The sequence below is a fragment of the Vombatus ursinus genome, unplaced genomic scaffold (assembly GCF_900497805.2).
Source record: "Vombatus ursinus unplaced genomic scaffold, bare-nosed wombat genome assembly UNPS02014809.1, whole genome shotgun sequence".
Classification (NCBI taxonomy): Eukaryota; Metazoa; Chordata; class Mammalia; order Diprotodontia; family Vombatidae; genus Vombatus; species Vombatus ursinus.
The window spans coordinates 19,564,338-19,587,234 of record NW_020954587.1 but is presented as its reverse complement, the minus strand read 5'-3'; the positions used below and the strand labels follow the sequence as shown (position 1 = coordinate 19,587,234).

General features: G+C 34.9%; 1 protein-coding gene across 7 annotated transcripts in view; it reads left to right on the top strand.

Moving 5' to 3' along the window:
- Window positions 1–22,897, top strand: part of TTC3 (tetratricopeptide repeat domain 3) — a 145,168-nt gene that overhangs the window by 34,977 nt on the left and 87,294 nt on the right. For 6 of the 7 annotated variants that reach the window (XM_027875434.1, XM_027875436.1, XM_027875438.1 and 3 more), the window contains exons 10-15: window positions 1,116–1,178; window positions 5,616–5,670; window positions 15,304–15,466; window positions 15,958–16,006; window positions 18,452–18,584; window positions 21,907–21,964. In XM_027875434.1, coding sequence (XP_027731235.1) covers window positions 1,116–1,178; window positions 5,616–5,670; window positions 15,304–15,466; window positions 15,958–16,006; window positions 18,452–18,584; window positions 21,907–21,964 — 521 coding nt within the window. The remainder of the gene's footprint in view (window positions 1–1,115; window positions 1,179–5,615; window positions 5,671–15,303; window positions 15,467–15,957; window positions 16,007–18,451; window positions 18,585–21,906; window positions 21,965–22,897) is intronic. The other variant, XM_027875435.1, reaches the window with a different exon arrangement.

Sequence of the window (22,897 nt, the reverse complement as noted above, 5' to 3'; positions counted from 1 at the left end):
TTTTTTCTTATTTTTTTTTATTGTCCAGAAATAATATAGTTAAGTATATCTCTCTTGTCCCCATACATTTCTTCTAATTGATGAACTAAAAAAAAATCCATCTCTCTTCATTAAGATAAATATTTCATTTCATTTTCTCCCATTTTTTCTAGAATTTTTTAATGTTTAAGCCTCTCATCCATCTTGAACTCATTTGAGTATATGGTGTAAAATATCAATTCAAATGCCTTTTTCAGCTTTCCCAGAGGCATTTGTTAGAGACTGAATTCTTTTTCCAATTTTTGGTTTCTAAAGGTTTGTTACAAACCTAGTCTTTTGTTTGAAATGCTGATGTAACTATTTTATTCCATTCCTTTATTTAAAAAAAATTGTTTTTATGATAACTGCTTCCTTATTTATTTCTGAAACACAACAACCTGAATTAGAACCAGGTGGGTCTAAAACCAGGTCTGAGTAAAAAAAATGTTGCATTTCCTCACTATTAGTATATTTAGAAGGGGGCTTGTTCCGAGATAAAACTTTAAAAATCTAACGTACAGTTATTTAACTTGAGCTATTTAAAGACATTTAAGCTGTTACAGCACATTTTAAATTATCTTTAAATATTTTATCACAAAATATAATTGCATATTGAATATTACTAATCAGGGCATCAGGGAAAACATTTTTCTGTGAACAGATGACTTTTATAGGTTTGCTGTTTTTTACATTGTGGGACCAATTATTTTTTCACAAGAACAACCACATCTCTAATGATAACATCAGAGTCAATGGAAAAATAGGATTTGATATGTAGAATTCCACTTTGTGGCCAATTTGTCAGTAATTCTCTTAGCACTTATAACTAAATGGAAATAATTATGAAAATATGTAATGTTCTTATAAAGTTGACTTTCTTTCTGTAACAAATAGTATTGTCAATCACAATTGAAAATCCCAGCTTTTCTAGTTTGGTTAAAATAATGATCAGAGTTGAGTTGAAAAAAGAAGAAAATGTTATCAGCAAATATAAAGTACATTAAAGCACATTAAAGGCTTTATTACACCCTTTGTTGTATGTTTGTTATTTCCAGGTAATATGCTTGACTAATACTCTGTGTATTTTTTTTTTAAAGACCTGAAAATCATCTTCTTTATAGCAACCGAGCCCTTTGTTTCCTTCGTACTGGTCAATTCAAGTAAGTATTCTTAGATGTTTGTTACAATCCCTAAAAAAGTAACATATTTATGCTAACTTGCATATTATAGGCACATAGAAAAATCTGCTTTAAACTTCAAATTTAGATGTTTATATGACTTAAATCTCTCCTATAGCCATAAAAGAACATTATTTGCTTTTTTTGTTGAGTTATTTTTTGCTTACCTTTTTTTAAAGCACAAGAAAGTACTATTAATTATTAGAAGGTAAAAGAAACCAAGTAATTTACTTATTTTAGGGAGTGGGTAACCAGAAGAAAACAGAAAGTTTCAGCTAAACAGAAGGATGGCTCATGGGTGTTACTCGGAGTGACTGAGTTAATGGAATTCATTTTATTGTATGCCCAAAGGCTATAACAAATACTGCTTCATAGGACATTTGCTCATCTTCATTTCCATTGCTCATATGAACATTTGGAAAAATGATGCCACTGCACATTAATTACAGTTCATGTACTGGCATCTGTTGCAAAGGATGAATATGTAGAAAAATACTGTACAGAACCCAGTAAGACCCTCCAAATTAAATTACCATGTACTTTGATATTCAGTGACTTCATTACAAAGAGTAGAATACATGAAGATGGTGGGAAATACCCTGGAAAATATGGGTCAGGAATTAGTAATGACAGAGGCCAGTGAGTTGTAGACTACCCAGAAGCCTTAGGACTCTCCATATCATTAATACTTTTTTTTAAGAAAAGAATTGATAGGTGATGGATATGGTTAGCATTAAACAACATCACAAAAAATAATGAAATTGATTATAGTTTAGCAGGAAAAGACTTGATATTAATGTGAGTCATCCCTGAATCAACTGTCTGTATGGTCAGACCACTGATTTGTTAAAAAGGTAATATGCGGTTGAAACAACCTCAGTTTTGACCTATTTGATTTAGTTAATGATAATGATAAGTAGGTAAATGGACTAAAAATATTATATCATTAACAATAATAATAATCATTTGATACAGCATTTGAACCTATGTAAATCTGTTACCATAGTGAGGAGACCAAAAGAAACTTAGAAGCATCATGGTCAACAGCACTTGACTTAGTTGCTAAGTAAAGAGATGGTAGCCAGAGCATGTATATGTGTATTCAGCCCTCCTTTATCCATTCAGATTGAGTGAGGTTCACTAAAGCCAGCCCCCGGCCCCTACCCACCCCTTTTATCCATACTTGTAGGTTCTACTTTTCACCCACCCAAATTAAATATATCTAAAACTTAAGTTTGTTTTTCCCTCCCACCTTGCCCACTTCCAAACTGAGCTATTTATTTCAGTCTCCCACATGTATAGCATTGGTATTACCCTTTTCTCTTCAGCCTTCCAAATGCCACATATCCTTTCACTTGCAACATCCTGACTGTTTTCATCTCCACGCTATCTCACACCTGGCCTCTTAGGTCTACTCACACAGCCACCTTCTTGGGTGGGGCCTTATCACCTCTTGCCCAGATTATTTCAACAACTTCCTAATTGGCCTTAAGTCTATCCCTACTTTAGTCAATACTCCATCATGCTCTCAAAATGAATTTCCTTAAGTTGCATCTGACCACATCACTTCCCCACTCCAACCTCCCCTGGTACCCTGTTGGCTCTGTAATCAAATATAAAATCCTCTATGGTAAAATCCTTCACCACCTGTCATCAGCCTATTTTTTTACCCTCAGTGAATATTTTTTTTCTCTCTCCCATACTCTACCAGCCAGCCAAACTGTCTTCTTTCTGTTTCTCACACATGACACTCCAACTACCTTCTTTAGGCCTTTGCACTGATATACTCTACCTCCTCATCTCTGCTTTAGAGAATTTCTGTCTTCCTTCAGGGTATAATTCAAGTACCATCTTCTAAATAAAGCCTTTCTTAAACCCCTCAACTATTTGTGCCCCCTTTCTTAAGATAGGACTGGAGTTAGGAAGGCCTGAGTTCAAATCCAGCCTCTGATATTTCCTAGTAGTGTGACCTTGGGCAAATCACTTGTTTGTTTTTCTTAGTTTCCTCATCTGTTAAATGGGGATAATAATAGCACCTACCTCTGTGGGTTGCTGTGATAATCAAATGAGATAATAATTGTAAAACACTTAGCCCAGTGCCTGGCACAGAGTAAGCTAAATATATAAATGTTAGCTATTATTATTTGTAGTCTCCCTTTAGAATATAAGCTCATTGAGAGTAGATAGGGATTGTTTCCTTTATTGTATTTATATATTTAGCACCTGGCACTGAGTCTGGCATACAGCAGGTACATAATAAATACTTGTTGATTGATTGATTGATTGATCTGGTTTAAATGGGTAGCCAGTGAGGAATTTTAAAGAAGAATCTTCATCAGGGAAATGTAGGATAGAAAAAAGAAGATAGATTATTTGCCTGGCAAGGGTGAAGGATGACAGGCACAGGTGGAGAGCTAAGTGATCTGTGGTGTTGTTGGACTACGAAGAGGAAGAAAGGTCTCCACAAATTTTGGGTGAACCTCCTTTGGCAAACTTATGGAAAAACACAAACAGAATTGCAGAAGATAGGTAGAAATTGACATATGTTATGATTAGCAAGATTGGTTGGTTGGTTGTTATCCTTTATTGTGTCTGTATTTATAGATACATCTATATGTGTGTAGATGTATGTATTTCAGAACCAGCATGAGTGAATTGAATCGACTATTTGTTCAACTAACTTTAAAATTCTCAGTTTGGACTTTGAATTGTACTAGTGTGTGATCAGTTTATGAAAACAGTTAAATACAAAGCCTATATAGTGGCTTGTGAAGTGTTCATAGTCAGTCTCTGATACTGTTGGATACATCCCGTATACCCTTTATAATACTGAGGGTTTTGGGGTTGTTTTTTTTTCCTGTGTGATGTTATTATATTGTTCAAGAGAAAATGAAAATTGTAGAAAGAGAGGTTTATATAGATCAGAATGTCAGGTAGATATACTTTAGAAATCACTAAAATTTTTTACTAACTGCAATCACATCCTTTCTGGTACTTATTTGATTATTTTCACTATTTCATTATTGATATAATATTCCCTTATGTAATTTCCCACCTGACAAGTTATTTTTCCAACTGGTAAGCAGCATTAGATGGATAGCTAGTGGCACAGTGGATACAGCACTGGGCTGGGAATCAGGAAGACTCATCTTCATGAGTTCAAATTCAGCCTCAGACACTTACTAGCTCTGTGACCCTAAGCAAGTCACTTGACCCTGCTAGCTTCAGTTCCTCATCTGTAGAATGAACTGGAGAAAGAAATGGCAAACCACTCTGGTATCTCTGTCAAGAAAGCGCCAAATGGGGTCATGGAGAGTTGGACACTATTGAAAAACAACTTAGTAACATTAGCACTATTAGAATAGATTTAAAGTGACTTGTCTGTTTTTTCCACCATGCTCTTTTGAGACCAGGGTAGCCAAGCAACTCAGTTTTGTGTTCCAGATAAACGGAAATTAATTTAGTAGAAATTTTCAAAACTTGCCCAGGTTATGTTCAAAGTTTATTATTGAAGTAAAAGTCCATTTTCTCCTGGGAATTTTGAGGGTTTGGGTTATATGTGAAAAAATAATTTAGTTATTAGTTATTAGAAGTTCATTTTGGAATTTTAAAGGTTCAGTTTTTATAGCTGAGTAAATATTAGTTTGTCCTGTGATATTAGGATTGGGGTTGGTTATGATTAGGGTTGGAGTTAGCTGTAATTAATATTAACATTAGCATTTTGCAGTGCTTAAAGGGTATTTTTGGAACTCACCTTTTTTTTTTAAATTGTTGCAGGTTATGCCTCTCCCACCCAGTAAAATTATGATTTGCTTCTAGTTTTGTCCTAGTAGGATAACCATGTAGCAGAAAACAAAAAGGAGTAAATTATCATTTATTTATTTGTTTGTTTATTTATTTTGCTTTTTGGTGAGGCAATCAGGGTTAACTGACTTGCCCATGAGTAAATTGTTTAATCACTATTCATCCCTCTCTAATTCTTTGCTAGATATCATAGGTTCTTCCCAGACAAGGATTACTGCTGCAGTAGGCACTGCAAACCCCCCCCATCCCTCCAACAGTTGTGTGCTTTATCATAGTCTATGACTTCTCAGGTTCTTAATTATTTTTTAACTTTGTGTTCTTAGTACCTTACTGTTGGTGGTTAATAAGCTTAGTTGAAATGAAATGTAGAGATAACCTCTCAGAATGCTGCCATTTTTTAGCAGAAAAATATCTTTGTTTAAGGATAGAAAGAGACAATTATGTGATTGGTGTTTTTATATTGTATTAAAGATCAAAAATTCTTAATGATTTCAGGGCATAAAGTATACTCATGAGTAAGATTGCAGCAGACAATGTGTCTGAAACTTTTTGCCTGAAACAATTTGTACTTCACAGTAGATGTTATAAAACAAGTTTTTTATTTCTTTTTTTTAGGAGTGCACTTGGTGATGGAAAGAGGGCCACTATCCTGAAATACAATTGGCCAAAGGTTAGTATCTTATGTGTTGCTTCTTTTAGTAAGCACCTTGTGCAAAATAACTGTATAAAAATTAAACATGCTATACATATATGTATATGCCTGTGTGTGTGTGTGTGTGTGTGTGTAATGTATGTATGTATGTATCACTTCATGGTTTTGTTTTACCTAACAGGTATTTAAATCAGATTTTATAATTATTTGTATTTTGCTTTACTCTTGTTTTTTGGAACAGTATAATCTTTAGAGACAGTGAGATAAAACCCAAGACTAGATGTTAGGATAAAAAATATAAATTTTTATTCTTGTTATCATTAGTGTTTTGATAATATCTATTATTAATTCATAAAAGAGTAACTAGCCTTTCCTGTTCCCTTGTTACCTTATGCAGCTTGCTTGCTATCAGATTTAGGTTCTTCTAAACAAGAAGAGGCAACATGGAATAGTGGATAGTGAACTGACTCTGGAGTCCAAAAGAAATAGAGCAAAGCCCCTCCTCTGACATATACTGATCTGTTACCCAAGATGTTTCACTTAGCATCTCAGTGCCCACAATCAGTGTTGTAAGGTATAAACTACATATTTTGCATTAGTAGAAGCTAGAACTACTTACTCACTCAGAGTTCCTTATATCTATTAAATCATCGTTTTAGGACAAAAAAAGTTAGCATTAATTTTTTGCCTTGTAAGAAGGTTCTGTGGTATGCTCTCATGATTATAAAACATTTGCATAGATAATTACTGTTAAAAAATAGACATTTGAGATATACTTGGTACTAACTACAGTTGGTACTGAGTAAATAATTATTATGATCAATTATATTACATATAATCAGAGAAGTTTTTTTCTCCCCAAAGGATGTTTCACTGAAAACTATTTTAAACTTTAAAATAGATAACATTTAATTCTTTCTTTAACTTTTACTCAAAGAGGTAAAAAAAAATCCATGATGAGATTGATTATGATTTGAAACTGATACAGGAGGCCTGCAGTTTATGGGGACATTTTTTGTTCTTTTCCCCCTTGGAATTTTCTGCCAGTGGTTTAAGTTTTAAATGATGTCTTATTCTATCCTACAGAATGGGAATAATTATGATATTAATTAATCAACAGCTATTTAGAAAGCACTTCTATATGCATACTGTATGCTGCATACTGTGGGAGGGCTATGAAATAAATATAAAATATAGTATCATTTGTAGTAAGAGTTATCTTCCAATGTCTATGCTGTAATTTTCAGCACAACACTTTGTGTGAAGGGGTGTTTCTTTCTACATTAGGAAAGTGTTCAAATCTTGGTTCTTAATGGCTGATTCCTCATGGCTAGGAAAATGAAAACAGGTACTATTGTGATGTCAGCATGTAGACCTGATGATGTCTAGGAATTAGTTTCACCCTTTGATGGAGAATGGAGTCACATCCTACTCACATTTAACTTAAATTCAAGTATAGTAGGGCTTTATTTTTTTAAAAATGGAAGTGGGGGAAGAAACAAGTTTAAGTAGTGCAGATAATTCTATTTGCTGTTCCATTCAGTGAGGATGTGCTTCTCATTGAGTATATAGTAAGAAATGTTAATGTGCCCCTTGTCCTCCTGTGTGGTTCTGCCTCCTTTCCCTCATAGACCCTGATTCCAAGCCTTCACAGGGCAGGATGAAGGGAAGATTAAGGGGAGAAGGAAGAGGGGAATTGGTGGCTAATCTCAACTTACATCTTTTGAGTCTCAGGCCAACTGACTTAGCCTTTAATAGTGAATCTAGTACGATGAATTCCCCTGTCTATGTTACTACAACGTGTTCATCTTGGAGATCTTCGTGGGGGGAGAAAATAATTTTGATTCTATGGGATTTTTGTCTCACTGGATGACCCTACTATATCTGCCTGCTCCATCAGTTTCTAAAAATAACGTTGATAATCTTTGTCTACTTCCAGAATGATTTAAAGTATCTTAAATGTATTACTTTGTATGATGCTTTAAGGATAAAACAAAATAGACACCATCTAAAGGAAGCATGCTACCAAGTAGATGAGCTGTGCAGATTACATTGTTCAGGCCGTAAATTTGTCAGCTAAAGGAAGAGAAGACCTGTGAGTGACCAGTTTTTGGTTTTCTGATAAGAAAACTTGGATTTCATGTTGTTTCTCAAGACAGCTTCTAAAAGAAAAGATTATTAGAATGTCTGGTTCTTGACGGTGTTAGATCCTTAATAGAGAATCCTACTTTGCTCTGCTCTTTAAAGAACTCTTATAGAATTCAGATCACCTGTCTGTCTAAAGAACTGTAATCTCATGATGATAGTTATAAACCTTAATGCAGTCACTCAGTAACCTTTTACCTCCCTCTACACTGTGACAGAGAGGCACAAATCACCCCATGGGCACCCACACAAGTATTTTCCTCTTGCGAAAGAGACTTTGCTGGCATGAGATCATTGATTCTGCAGAGCTATGTCAGGAGCAGAGAAGGGAATCAGACTTTTTTCAACCTAGTTTGGCCAGTAGGTTAGAAAATCCTAAGGTTGAAGATACTCTATCCAGAACACCCACTCTACCTTCCTACAACCCTACAAAATGCATCAGATGCTAATTAGCCACAAAAGTAAAGTATAAGAGCTAGACAGGGAACTGGGACAAAGTGATAGTGACAGTGGTTGCAGTAGGCCTGAAGGGAATTAAAATCTATCTGGGGCCAGTACTGTCTTCTCAGAAGCTACTTAAGGCAGGGAGCAAGGCCAGTGAAAAGTTAATCCTGTAATATGTGAAGAGACTGAGGTAGTATTATAGTCTAGCTCTTGGGGAGCACCTACTGTCAAAGGGGCAGCATTCATAAAGTGACAGGATAGTACAAAGAAAAAAGGTTGAAACACCAAAGATTTCAAGAGGAAGAAAATCAAGTTGAAAATGTGGAGTATATATTTCTAGGTCACATGACTAACAAGATGGAAGATAGACATTTTCTCTAATCTTTACCAACTCAAAATTCCCCCAGCTAAAAATCATACATAAAAGGTAAAGTAGCTACATCTTTCTCAGCAGGCCAAGACAAGAAGAAGTCTAAGGAAGTAACAGCCTGATGAATTAGTAGCTTAAAATTGAAAAGCTTCTATATAGACAAAATTAATGTATTTAGGTTAAGAAGGAAAGTGTTTGAGTGGGGAAAAAAATCTTTGTATCATATTTCTCAGATAAGAGTTTTATGAAAGATAGGAAACAATAGCCTTTCCTGAATGGATAAGTAGTCAAAGGATATGAATTAACAGTTGTCAAAAGAATTGCATACTCTTAATAACTATATGAAATAATTCTCTAATTCACTAATAAAATTTCAAAAATACAAATCAAAACCATTTCTGAGGTTTCACTTCATACCCCTTGAATTGGCAAAATTGAAAAAAAGTGGGAGTAATCAATGTTGGAGTTGTTGTGGAAAGATAGGTTCCCCAGTGACTTCATGGAGCTGTGAATCAGTATAGCTGTTTTGGAAAGCAGTTTGGAATTATGCAAATAAAATTACTAAAATATTTGTAAAAACCTTGCTCAGAGATTACACTATTAGACATATACCTCAGAAGGTCATTGATAGGGAGAGAAAGCTTCTAAATGCAAGAAAATGTATATAGTAACACTTTTTGTGCTAGCAAAAAAAAATTAGAAACAAAATGGGTGCCATCAGTTAGGGAATGTCTAAACAAATTTTGATGCATTTATTTAATGGAGTGTTTTCATATTATAAGAAATGGCATGATGAAGACACAGAAACATAGACTTATTATAGGACAGGCCTGTGTAAATGAAGAACGACTGGCACACAAAGATAACTTTACCAAACTTACTATTCAAAAGGGAAGGAGGAGAACAGATGGTAGCAGAGACAGTCTTAATATATGGCCCCCATGCTAGCAGTGAGCAGCACACAGTTGGGGGATGGTATCTGTGCTCTGGTTAAAATAGATGAATAGTTTGAGACAAAGAACTAGTAAGATCCAAATGGAAAACTTGCCCGTTTGTCTATAGGATTGGCAAAGTGAGGATTTTTTTCTAATTTCCCCGATAAAGAATGAGGGTCAGGGAAGTAGGAGACAACCCTACTGCTGTCATTCCAGGAAGAGGTTGAAAAGAGTTAATACTTAGTCTCCGGGTTTATTAGCCTTGGAATACTTAATGTCCTGGGAAGCTGGGGTCAAATGGTTTTCACTGTTCAACACAACAGGATCTGATGAAGTCAGAAACAATATACACAATGTCTGCAGTAATGCATCTGAAATCAAATGCAATGGAGAGAAACTGGAGCTCCCCCAGTAAATACAGGCACAAAGCAAAGATGTCTCCTCTCCCCTATTATTTGATGTCTTTCTAGAAATGTCTGTAATAGTAATAAAGTAAGGGAAAGAAATTAGAACAGTAAAGAAAAGACATGAATTTTCTTATTTGCTGATGGTTTTCTTTGAAAATTCTAATTAAGGGGGCAGTTAGGTGGTGCAGTGGATAGAGCACCGACCCTAGAGTCAGGAGGACTCCAGCCTTAGACACTTACTAGCTAGCTGTGTGACCCTGGGCAAGTCACTTAACCCCCATTGCCTCCAAAATTTAAAAAAAAATTTTTTTTAAAGAAAAGAAAATCCTAGTTAATTGGCAAAGAAACTAATTGAGAAAATTCTGCAGCATTTCAGGCTACAAAATAATTATACGCACACACACACACACACACACACACACAGAAAACACACAACCTATATTTATAATAAGAATCCAGGAGGCAGTAATTGGAAGGGAATTGCCATTTAAAATAACCTACTTACAAATCTAGGAGTCCATATACCAAAACACGTTACTTAATAGATTATTTACAAAATATTCCTTAAAGAAATAAAGAATAACTTATATAGCTGAAGGAATATTGTGCTCAGGACAGGACTGTGTCAGTACAATGAAGATTGTAATACTTCTAAAATTAAATCTCGGTTTTTGTATTATCAAATTGCTGAAGGGAATACTTGACAGAACTAGACAAAATTATAATGACATTGAGTTGGAATAGTGAATTATCTAGAATTTCAGTCAAAAAGCATTTATTAAGGGCTTACTATGTGTTAGACACTGTGCCAAACATTGGAAATACAAAGTAAGTCAAAAATACTGCTGCCCTCAAGGACCTGGTGTTCTTATGGGGAAGACAAAGTACAGATGACGGATACATATGGAGTAAATTGGAGTAAAATCTCAGAGAGAAGGAACGAACATGAAGGAGTACCTGGAAAGGCTTCTTATTGAAGGTGGGAACTCAGCTGAGGCTTTAAGGGAGCCAGGAGGTTGAGACAAAGAGGGAGAGTATACCAGGCGTGGGGCTGTGAAGCCAGTGAAAATTCTGCAAGTCAGGAGATAGGAGTGAGTGGCTTGTGAGGAACAGTGAAGTTTCACGGGATCATAGAGTATGTAGAAGGGAATAAAATTTAAGAAGATGTGTGATTATGAGGGCTTTATATGTGATCCTAGGAATGATTGGGAGACGCTAGATTTTATTGAGAAGTGGTCAGTGGTAGTGGTGACATGGTCAGACCTGCACTTCAGGAAGATCAGTTTGACAGCTGTTGGAGGATGGAGTGGAATGGAGAGGGCCTTGAGGGAGGAGGAGACCAAGCTGCAGACTAGTCCAGGTGGAGTGATGAGGGCCTACATCAGGGTGATGACAGTGGGAGAGGAGAGAAGAGAACGTATGCAAGAGATATTATGAAGGTAGAATCAGCAGGATGGCAATCAATAGATTGGATATGGGGAATGAAAGAGAATGAAGAGTGGAGAGTGATACCTAATTTCAAGCCTGGGTGACTGGCAGGATGGTGATACCCTTGACAATAATAATTGGATTGATTGATTGATAAGGTAATTAGAGGAGAAACAAATCACATATCTTTTCACAGGTATGGCTAGGAGATGGATTTTTAACCAAATGTGGGGTAGAGGCAGTTACAAAAGAGCAAATAGATAATTTTAATTATAGGAAATTGAACAGTTTTTACATGATAAAAATTAAATAAGAAGGAAGCCAGTAATGGGGGGGGAAGAGATGGGGGGAATCTTTCTCGTGTTTCTGATAAATATCTGACATCCAGAATATTTAGATAAGTAACAGAAATACATAAGACCAAAACACTTTCCCCCAGTAGAGAAATGGTAGGAGTATATGAACAAATAGTTTTTAAAAGAATTGCAAAGAACTGTATGAGAGAATACTTCAAAGGACTAATAGATATAAAAATTAGAACAACCCTCAGGTTTCATCCTTATGCTCAGTAAATTGGCAAAAATGACAAAACGTGAAAATAGTCAATGTTACAGGGATTATGGAAAGTCAGAAACACTGAATTATTGCTGGTGGAGTTCTGAATTGGTACAGCTGTTCTAGAAAGCAATTTGAATTTTTTGTAGAGTGATAAAAATGTTCATACCCTTTTACCCCAGAGATTCCACTGTTAGGCATAAATTCAAATGAGACGAAGAAAGGAAGTCTATCCAAAAATATCGATAGCAGCCCTTTTTGTGCTAGAGAAGAACTGGAATTATAGTAGATGCCCATCAAGAGGAGAATAACTAAACAAATTGTGGTACATAAATGCAATATAATATTACTGTGTTGTAAGAAACAATAAACATGAATCCAAAGAAACTGGAAAGTTTATAGGACTGAAGCAATGTAAAGCAGAGCTAGGAAAACAATTCATGCAACGGTGTAAATGGAAAGAACAGCAACCAGCAAATGAGAGATTAAATGTTGCAAAGTTATAAAAGAACAAGTTTGGCCTCTAAGAAGAGAAAAAGATGCTCCCCCACCCCCCTTTGAAAAATTGAGGATAAATGGGTGTGGAATATTGCATGTAATTTTAGACTTTTGATATTTTGATTGTTTTTGATGAAATTTTTTGCTTTTAAAAATTCTATAAGGAATGACTCTGGGAGGGAGGGAGGATATGGGGAGAAATATAGGAGCTGTAAAAACAAAAAATTAAATATATATTTTTTTAAATGCAGTTTATAAATTACAAAGCATAAATTACATAGAAAAAACTCCTTATTTGTCGAGAATTGAAAGAAATTTGGCAAGAAATGAAAAGACTGGAATGCAACCTGACAAGAATTAGATTTAGTCCAACATCTTATACCATGTACTATGATGTACTAAAACAAAAGTGACCTGAATATTAAAGGTCATGACATTAAAAAAGAAAATAAGAGAATGAGTTCCTATACCTTTCATAGTTATGACTTGGGTGTGAATTCTTTTTCACCTAATTTTCATTTTAAAATAAGTTTTAAACAACTTTTTAATACCACTTATATTTCTTAATGCATAATTGCTACCCTCTCTACCTTCTAGAAATCCATCCTTTATAATAAAGAATGAGAGGAGGAAAAATGTACAGCAAAACCAACCAATGCTTTAAAAAAAATTGACACTAATGCAACGTTCTACACCCATAGGCTCCCACCTGTTATGCAGTGTTACACATAATGTGCCCTCTTTCTATTGAAGGGGAAAGAACATGTGCCTTCTTATGGCTCTTCTTTGGCTCCAAGCTTGATAATTATATTTTTGTATGTGTTGTTGGTATTGTTTTATACTTTTACACTGTTGCATCGATTGTATATATTGTTTTCCTGACTCTGTTCACTTTATATCAGTTTATATGTCTTCATCTTTCTTGTAGCACAGTAACATTCTATTAATTCATATACTACAACTTGTATCACTGCTAATAAATCTGTGATGTTCATCTACATATTTTGGTTTCGATGGAGTCTTTATTTTTACCATTGACCTCCTTGGAGTATATGTCTAGCAATAGAATCTTTTCCTCAAAAGGTATTGATGTCTTCATCATTCTCTTTGAAAAATTCCAAAATATTTTACAGAATGATTGAATAATTCACAGTTTCACCAACAATGCATTTGTATTCCTGCCTTTCTACAATTTCTCCAACATTAGTTGTTACCTTCTTTTGTCATTTTTACCCAAATTACTGGCTATAACTTGAAATAGCAGGTTTGTCTTGATTCATATTTTTTATTCATAATTTGGAGCATTCATTTATACAACTGTTGTTATTACTTTGTAATTTTCCTTTTGAGAACCTAGCTGTGGAACTGGGGGGACCTGGGTTCAAATCCTGCCTCTGAGGCTCATTTCCTGTGTGACCTTTGGGAAGTAACTTCATCTCCCAGAGTCTTAGTTTCCTCATCTATAAAATGAGGAGGATTGGATTAGATGGCCTGAGGTTCTTTACAGCTCTGGACCTGTGGTCCTATCAACTGCTTGTTCCTATCCTTTGACTAATTACCTATTGCAGCATGACTTTTGGTCTTCAATATTTCTGTTAGTTGTCTTCAATAGTAAACCTTTATCAGAGATATTTGGTACAAAGCTATTTTCCCCAGGTAACCACTTCCCTGCTTATCTTGGTTACAAAAGCTTTTCCATTTTTCATAATTGAAATTAGCAATTTTATCTTTTTTAATCACTTTTATTCTTGTTTGGTTAAGAATTCAGTCCCTGTAATTCTTTCTTCTCATTGTTTCTAGTATGAAAGCAAATGTCTTCAGCCTGGCATTTAAAGTCCTCCACGTTCAGGCTCTTGCTTAGTGATTCCAGATTTATTATATTCCCCAATATGTAATCTGTATGCAGGTCACGCTGGCCTATTAGCTGGCTGTTCCTTTAACTTAGCATTTCATCGTCCATCATAATACTTTTGGGTAAACTGTACCCTGTGCCTTCAGTATGCTCCTTCCGCGTTTCTGCCTCTTAGAATCCTTGCTTACTTCAAAGATGAATTCGATTTCTGCCTCCTACTAGAAGCCCTTCTTGATCCCCAGTTTCAGAGCCCCAGCGTGGTACTCTGACTCCTGAAGTTACTTTGTGTTTATCTATCTGTATGTAAAGTGTATCCTGTTAAATAGAATGTAAGCTCCTTGAAGGTAAAGACTTTCATTTTTGTCTTTACTCTCAGAACCAAGGACAGTGATTTGTATATAGTAGAAATATTGGTTAAACTGTTTGTTGAATTGATAAAGTTGATGTCACTGAATTTATTAGTAATATCTTTAAACTTGGAGTTGTATGACAGAACCTCCTCCTCCCCCACCCCCCAAAAAAAGTACTTATCATAGAGATTAAAGATTCTTTGTAGAGCCATCCTACGTTATTGACAAAGTCTATAATTTCCTGAAACTTTTCCCCCTAGTTTATTATGTGAGTTTTAAAATTCATTTTGGTCCAAAGTCATAGATATAGTTTACTGTTCTTTAAAACAAAACAGTTGAATTATTGCCGTATTTTAGTATAAAAAAATCTGAAAACAAAATCCTCAAATTATATTCTTTGTGACCAGACCGTCCAGTATTTTGTCAGTTAATTGACTAATTCTGTTATTTATCAGTTTACTTATTTTTCATACTTTTTACTTAACTCATTAAGTAATTTTGTTTCTTGAAAAAATTAATCTCTCACCTATTTTATTTTCATTGATAAAATAGGTAAAACATTTTCAGCATTTAAAAAAATTTTAAGCAAAATATTTATTTCTTGTCTATTCCCTTTACCTTGACCATATTTTCTGAAAAAAAATTAGAATTTGTCTTTACATAACAGGGCCATTATCGTTTTTGTGATGCTCTCTCAATGTTGGGGGAGCATGCCTGGGCACTAGAAGCAAATGAGAGAGCTCAACATCTTTGCAGAAACTACCCTGATGGAATGAAGGATCTTACTCAACAGAACATAAAATTACAAAAACAAGTGGAGGAGTTACGAGGTACTTTTAAGTAATGTAGTGCAATATTTTCTTTTTTACTTCGAATATTTACAGTAGAGGGAACATGGTATAGTGCAGGTTCCCCACTCCTGTTGTAGTGTATAGAATGTTGGACTTGCAGTAAGTGTTCAAATCTAACCTCTGACACTTAACACCTGTTTGACCCGGAGCAAGTCATGTGTCCTCTCTGCACCTCAGACAGTTCACTGAGACTTACCTACCTTATAGAGGTCTATGATTTACACTGGTGGAATTCCCTTAGAAACCCAGTATATTTATTATGCCAGATAGAGCTAGGTTGTATGACTATGTTTCATTTAGCTACCAGTTATACTAAGTATGTGTAGTTTTCTGTTTCAAATCTTTTATAAACCTGAAATTGCTCATATAACCATTAAAATAAAGGATGAAGTATGTTAATTTTGGCAATTAAAATAAACAAGAAGAAGTGATGTTATTACACTGATGAATTTTGTAATTAATTTTTAAAGGTTCAAAACATGGTAATCATCAAATAAGAAAATCATTTTATGGAAAAAGGTAAGTTGATACTAGATCATTAGTAATTGTATAGAATTGCTGTGGTCAGTTGCTCTAAGAGCCACTAGTGACTTTTAGTAACTAGAAGCAAGGACAATAGAGTTGTACAGGTTTATTTTATTTCTTTATTTAAATCATCTTTTTATTTATATTTTTCTATCTCTCTTTAAAAAATTGTTTGCTTTTGGGGCAGGTAGGTGGCTCAGTGGATAGAGCACAGACTCTGGAGTCACGAACATCTGAGTTCAAATTTGGCCTCAGACACATAACACTTACTAGCTGTGTGACCCTGGGCAAGTCACTTAACCCCATTGCCTAGCCAAAAATAAAGTTAAAAAAAAATTGTTTGCTTTGAAAATCCCCAGCTCATCTCAACTAATCAAGTCATCAAACATCTTTTAAGCACCTGCTATGTGTTTAACACTGTGCTAAGTGTTATGGAGAGATGTAAGATTATGATCGCCCTTTCCTTCAAGTTGCTGACAGCCTAGCCAGAGAAATAAAATAACAACATAGATAGATATGATACACAACATTACAAGACAATTACATCAAAGGAATATAAAACCCAACATTATAATCAGTCAGAGGAGGGGATAAGCATTATTTTGTATTTATTTTTCCTTCTTAAAATAAAATGAAATATCAAGTTGGGAGTAGCAAAAATACTTATGATATTTAGTCAACCGTATGGAGAAATGTTTGGAGCAATGTTTTCCACCGCTTTGACATTTATAACTTTGTTTCTTGATTCCAAGTAGTAGTGGGCAGAGTCTTTATTCTTATTTTTTGTCTCTCTTTTTTTTTTTGGAGAAAATCCTGGGACTGTGTACCAGACCAGGGGAGGGCAATTTAAGTGAGAATGATTGTCTTCCTTCACCTTCTGCCCTGCCAGAAGTAAATCAATGTTGGAGGCCCTGTGGAAGAATGTGAGGAAATCTGACTTCCTCATCTACCTCTGATGCTTACTAAAACCTGTGTGACCACAGCAAAAATAATTTAACTTCCTTACTAAGCCTTAGTTTCCTTATCTACAGGATGAGAATAATAGCATTTTCACTGCCTACCCTGACCTACTGGGGTATTGTAAAGAAAGCACTTCATAAACTTTAAAGTCCTTTATAAATGAGAACTATTGTTGTTTGTTACATTGGGGAGAATAGCGGGGTCCAGATAATTTTTTTTTCAGTTTGTGTATTATTTTATTTCCCCCCCCATTTACATAGAAAGACAATTTTTACATTCATTTTTTAAAAATTTTGAGTTTCAAATTTTATCACTTTCTCCTTCACCTTCCCCCTTCCTAAGACAGTAAGCAATTTCATATAGGTTATATATGTGCAGTCATGTAAAATGCATTTCTGTGTTAGTATGTTGGGAAAGAAGAAACATACCAAAAGAAAAAAAATAGGGAAAGTGGAAAATAGTATGCTTTAATCTGTATTCAGATTCCATTAGTTCTTTCTCTGGATGTGGACATCATTTTTTCATCATGAATACTTTGGAATTGTCTTGGATTATTGTATTGCTGAATATAGCTAAATCATTCATAGTTGATCATTGTAGAGTATTGCTGTTACTGTGTACAATGGTCTACTGGTTCTGCTCACTTCATTTTGCATCAGTTCATGAAAGTACAGGTTTTTTGGAAGTCTGCCTACTTGTCATTTCTTTTAGCACGATAGTATTCCATTACATTCATATACCATAACCTTTTCAGTCATTCCCCAAATGATGGGCATCCTCTCAATTTTCAATTCTTTGCCACCATAAAAAGAGCTGCTATAAATGTTTTTGTACAGGTAATCCCCTTTTTTAAAAAAAAATCTCTTTGGGATGCAGATCTGGTAGTGGTGTTGTTGGATCAAAGGGTCTGGATAGTTTGATTGCCTTTTGGCAAGATAAATTTTTTGATTAAATATTGTTTTATGTTGTTACATGACTACTTAGCTAATTGCTTAATTGCCTTTCCTTGCTATGAAACAGTCAAAATAAGCAACAAATACTTTGTTTCCTTAAATACTGATTATAGTTCAGGTAAATATTTTAAAATTAATTGTGATAATTTGTCAGTTATTCCCACATTTTGGTTATTTGTAACTTCAGTTAAATTTTGTCATTTTGATTTACACACTGAAAATGGTAGCTATAGTGGTTAAAAGATGAAGATGCAATTACCTTTAACTTATATACAAAAGGCTTTTCTTGAACTTTTCTAAATGTAAGTTATGAATTTAATATCAAGTGTCACACAGTTTGTCTATAAAAGGGTACATCCATGGATTTAAAGTTACTTATCATTCCTTCAGGCCCATATTAACATTAACACTGTTTTATGTTTTAAAATTCAGTATCTATCTCTGCTGTCATGTGTTTATTTGGAGGGTTTTAAATATAATATATCATAATCAGCAGCATTAAAACATTAGTTTTTTTTTCTCCTAGGTTATCTTCAGGTTGTAATTCTCCAAGACCTTTACATTATGGTTTTCTTAATTTTATGGAAACCAGTGAAGAAAACAAGGTATTGAGATTAGCGTCGAAATATCGTGACTATTATCAATATCAGAATTTGAAGGTAAACTCACTCAAAATGGTCATTTCTTTCAAAGCACATTGGTGGTTTTAGTAATAATAGAACCCCAGAATTTGGGAAATTTGATCCCTTCCTGCATTTTGATATAGAGTGTTTCTATTTTTTATGAATAATCATTTAGTTTCCTACAACTTCATAAATACACAGTTTCAGAGAACTCTTTGCAAATAACAATTTAGACCAGAGATCTCAAAATTATTGCTCTGTAGCCTACGTGAGGCTGCTTGTCCTTTGTTGAGATAAATGTTATCAGAATATCAAATCTTTGAAAAGTAACAAAAATTTCTGTAGTAGCAGTGCAGTAGATGAGTACTGGTAAGTTTTACAAACAATCAGAGTCAAAAGGAACCTCAGAGATTATCTAGTCTCCCTCCTACTGAGGAAACTGAATTTAAGTGACTTGACCAAGGCCACATAGATGGTAAGGATAAGAAGTGGGGTTTAAACAAAGTTCCTCTGACTCCAGAGTCAGAGCTCTTTCTACTGCAGTGATGCATGCTATTTGAGTCAGTTGCTGCTGATTTAGGATCATGGGATTATAAATGAGGCAGGGACCCCTTAAAGGTCATTGATGCTACCTCCCCTAATTAAAGAGTATAGGATTTATAAGCCCTGCTTATGTTTGTTTTTATTTATGATTGGCAATTCATAAGTAACTGACTGGGCTTTCATTTTCCTATTCCCAACCTCATTGCTCTCAGGAACCTCTAGAAACTAGTAGTAAAAGTATATATGCTAGTATTACATCTGAATAGAAGAGAGAAAACTCCTGTTACTTTAAATTTATCTTTCAAATTAAAATATTGTTACTTTTTAAAAAATTTCACTTAAAATTTAATCTGTAAATTCAAGTATTTATATGTATTCTGTTATATTTGTATCATTTTTATGGGGTTCCTCTCCCACCTCCTTCTCATGTTTATTTTTTTTCTTATTTTCCTAGGATGATGCTCAGTAAAGAAAATGAGTTGTGAGGAAAGGGTTAAGACTTCAGAATTAAATTCCATTGTCCCTAGTGTCAGTTCTTTTGTAAGATGGTATTTCAAGATCTTACATCAATGTTGTACTTCATTTAGATGGAATATGTACACAGAAATGAAACTGAATATAAAAAGTTTATTTCCCTGTAGTACAAACTTAAATTGTCAGCAAAAATGTTGAGAAACCAGAAAACATATAAAGACTAGAATACAGCAGTCACACTGCCCAGAGCTGTTCCTAGGATATGGTGAACTGGAGTGAAACTCTTTTATTTAAAGGAACTGAACCACTGTTGCCTGGGCAGGTAAGGAAGCAGCACTACCATCTGCTTCTAAAAAAGTTGCTTATATTTCATATTATCACATTGTAAACATTACCACCATTCCCAAGGCAAAGAGACTTTTCACCCCTACTCCCCACTTGGCTTCTCCCTTCCTGTACACCATTCACATTGCACTTTGTGACTTCCCTTCAAAGCTATCCTTAATGTTCATTTTGGTTTTATACCTATATGTCTATATTTAAATAGATTATTTGTTGAGAGGGAATAATTTGTTCCAGGTCCCATACCTCTCTAAAGGATGACTTCACTCGTTGTTTCTTTAATGATGGAGTTAATTTGAATGTTTAGATCTGCATTGATCTTTGATGTTTCTATTATTGATGCTAGAGTAGCAAAACTTGTTTAGGAAGTTGTAAAAAGAAACCTTTTGAGCTGCATACGAGTCTCTAAGTTAACATCAGATTTGGTGTGTTTGAGGGTATAAAAAAATAGTTTTGAAATATCATAGATTTTTAACTGGGACTTCAGAGGCCATCTAGTTCAACCCCTTCCTTTTACAGGTGAGGAATTTGAGGCTTAGAGGATTTTAAGTGATGATTAGCCCAATTAACACACATCCTCTGAATCCAACTCCAACGCTCTTTCCAAATGATAAAAAATGTATATAGGACCTAGCCTGTAACTATAGTACTATCCCCCTATGGGCATTCAAGCATTTATTCGTAATATTATGTGCCTTAATTGAAAGATTAGTGGATAAACTAGGGAAGCAACTTACATTTATTCCCAGAACAGGAAATTATGCAAGTGACAAGTGTTTCAAGAAAGGGCGAAGGTGTAGAAGCCAAAAAGTCATGTCATGAATGTCATGTCATAAAAATGAAACTAATTCTGAAGAAAGGGAGTGGCCTTAGCTAAGGTACTGCCTAATTAGTCAGAATTAGTAGGTTGATAAGAGAGGAATCTTTTTTTTTTTTTTTTTGTTAGACAGTCTACTTTTATCTGCAAAGGAAAATCATCCATGTTGTTTGTTGTGTTCTCTCTTTGACCTCATGGAGACTTTAGACTTATTTTACCCTTATTAGATTTCAAAACCTTTTAAGAAATTGGGGAGTTTTTAATGCTGTTAAGTAGATCAATCAAGCTATGCATCTGTGTCTGTGTATGTACATACATATATAAATATGATCACAAATTTATTTCACAATACTATGTATCTTATTATATTTGTTTTCTTTGAAAATTACTTCCAGTAATTTAAAATGCTTCTAATTATAGAAACCAATTCCATGGGAAATGCAACTAAAAGATTCTTGGCAAGATTCTTTAATGCATCATAGCAATGGGAGGTACTGTAGTACAGTATAAAGAATTCTGGATTGGATTCTGAAGACCTGGGTTGTAATCCTGACTGCTTGTTATTTGTGTGACCCAGCTCAGATCATTTCCACTCTAATCAGCTTTAGTTTCCTTACCTGTAGAATAATGGGTTTGGATTAAGTGATTGCCAGGAGTCCTTCCAGATCTAAATCTATAATGATCCATTAGCCAGATTTTAATCTGTAAGTCAGTGGGTAAAAACATAACTGATCACCACCCTTACCTCTTGTGAATCTTGTTCTTCCTCAAGAAGTGACAGCAAGTGTGATTGGAAATTAGAGGAAATGGTAGAATTTTAAGATGTTTAGAATGAAAACATGCTGACTTACAGGAACAAAAGTGTGTAGGATCCATTAAATGGTCTTTACACCAGTACACAGTAGTAGTCAGACTCTTACTAGAGAATTTTGTCCCTATCTTGGCAATTTAAGAGACATAAAATACCTGGAAGGGGTACAGAGAACAGGAACAGCAATGATTAAAAGACCAGAAAAGTAGAATCTATAAAGAAATAGATTTATTCAAACTAGAGAAGGGAATTTATGAGGGGTGGCAGTGTTAATATATATGAGTGGGAAAAATGGCTATTTGTTTCAGGTGCATGATAGATTTTTTTATTAGCATATTTTTCTTAACAATCTCATTTATTGTCATGGGTAGGTATCCCGTGAAATTTTGAAATCAGAAAATAAAGACTATCCTCTGGAGTTGCCACCAGGTAGGTTAATTTTTCTATTTCATATGTAAATCTGGTGCTAAGTTAAATAGTGTTGCACTGCACCATCCTGCTGTGAAAAGATATAGAATCATGTGGATGGAGTATCTTATTTGAGGAACAAAAAGGAGGCCAATGTCTCTAAATTACATGGTATTTGGGGAGGGAATTGGGTGTAATAAGACTTGAAAGGAAAGAAGGGGCCAAATTATAATGGACTTTAAAAGCCAGACAGAGGATTTTATGTTTGAACCTGGAAGAAATGGAGATTCACTGGAGTTTATTAAGTGGGGGGTGCTTGAGGAAGTTTATTTGATAGCTGAGTGGAGCATGGACTGGAGAACATGAACTTGGAGAGACTTAAGCAGGGAAACCAACCAGCAGGACCTGTACCAGGGTAATGGTGCTGTCAAAGGAGAAAAGGGAGCTTATCCTAGAGATGTGAAGAACTTGGTAACTGATTAGGTATGGGGGATGAGAAAGTGAGGAGGAGAGGATGACACACCTGGATTGTAAGCCTAGGTGACTGGGAAGGTGCTGCTGCCCTCAGTGATACTAGAAATGTTAGGAAGTCAAGAAGACTTGGGGGAAAGGTAATTAGTTGTTTTTACATATTGAGTTTAAGATATCTTTCTCTGGCTTCATTCTGCAGTCTGTGAGTAAGAGTAGAGGCAGTAGACAGTAGAAGAAATCAAAGTCTGAGGTTTGGCAGGGCAAGATCCTCCATAGGATAAGGGGCAAGAGAACAATGTAGAGTTCAGCTGGTTTTCCAAAAAGTTAAGATGGGGAAGGGTGGAGAGTGTAGCTAGCACAGGAGTGATTCCCTGGGAGAGAGCTGAGAGGTGGAGGGGTTGGAAGTCACAGTGAGGACAAAGAACAGGGTTGGTGGATGCAAGGCAGAGGGATGGGTGGAGTGAGAAGGGATCATGATCAGAT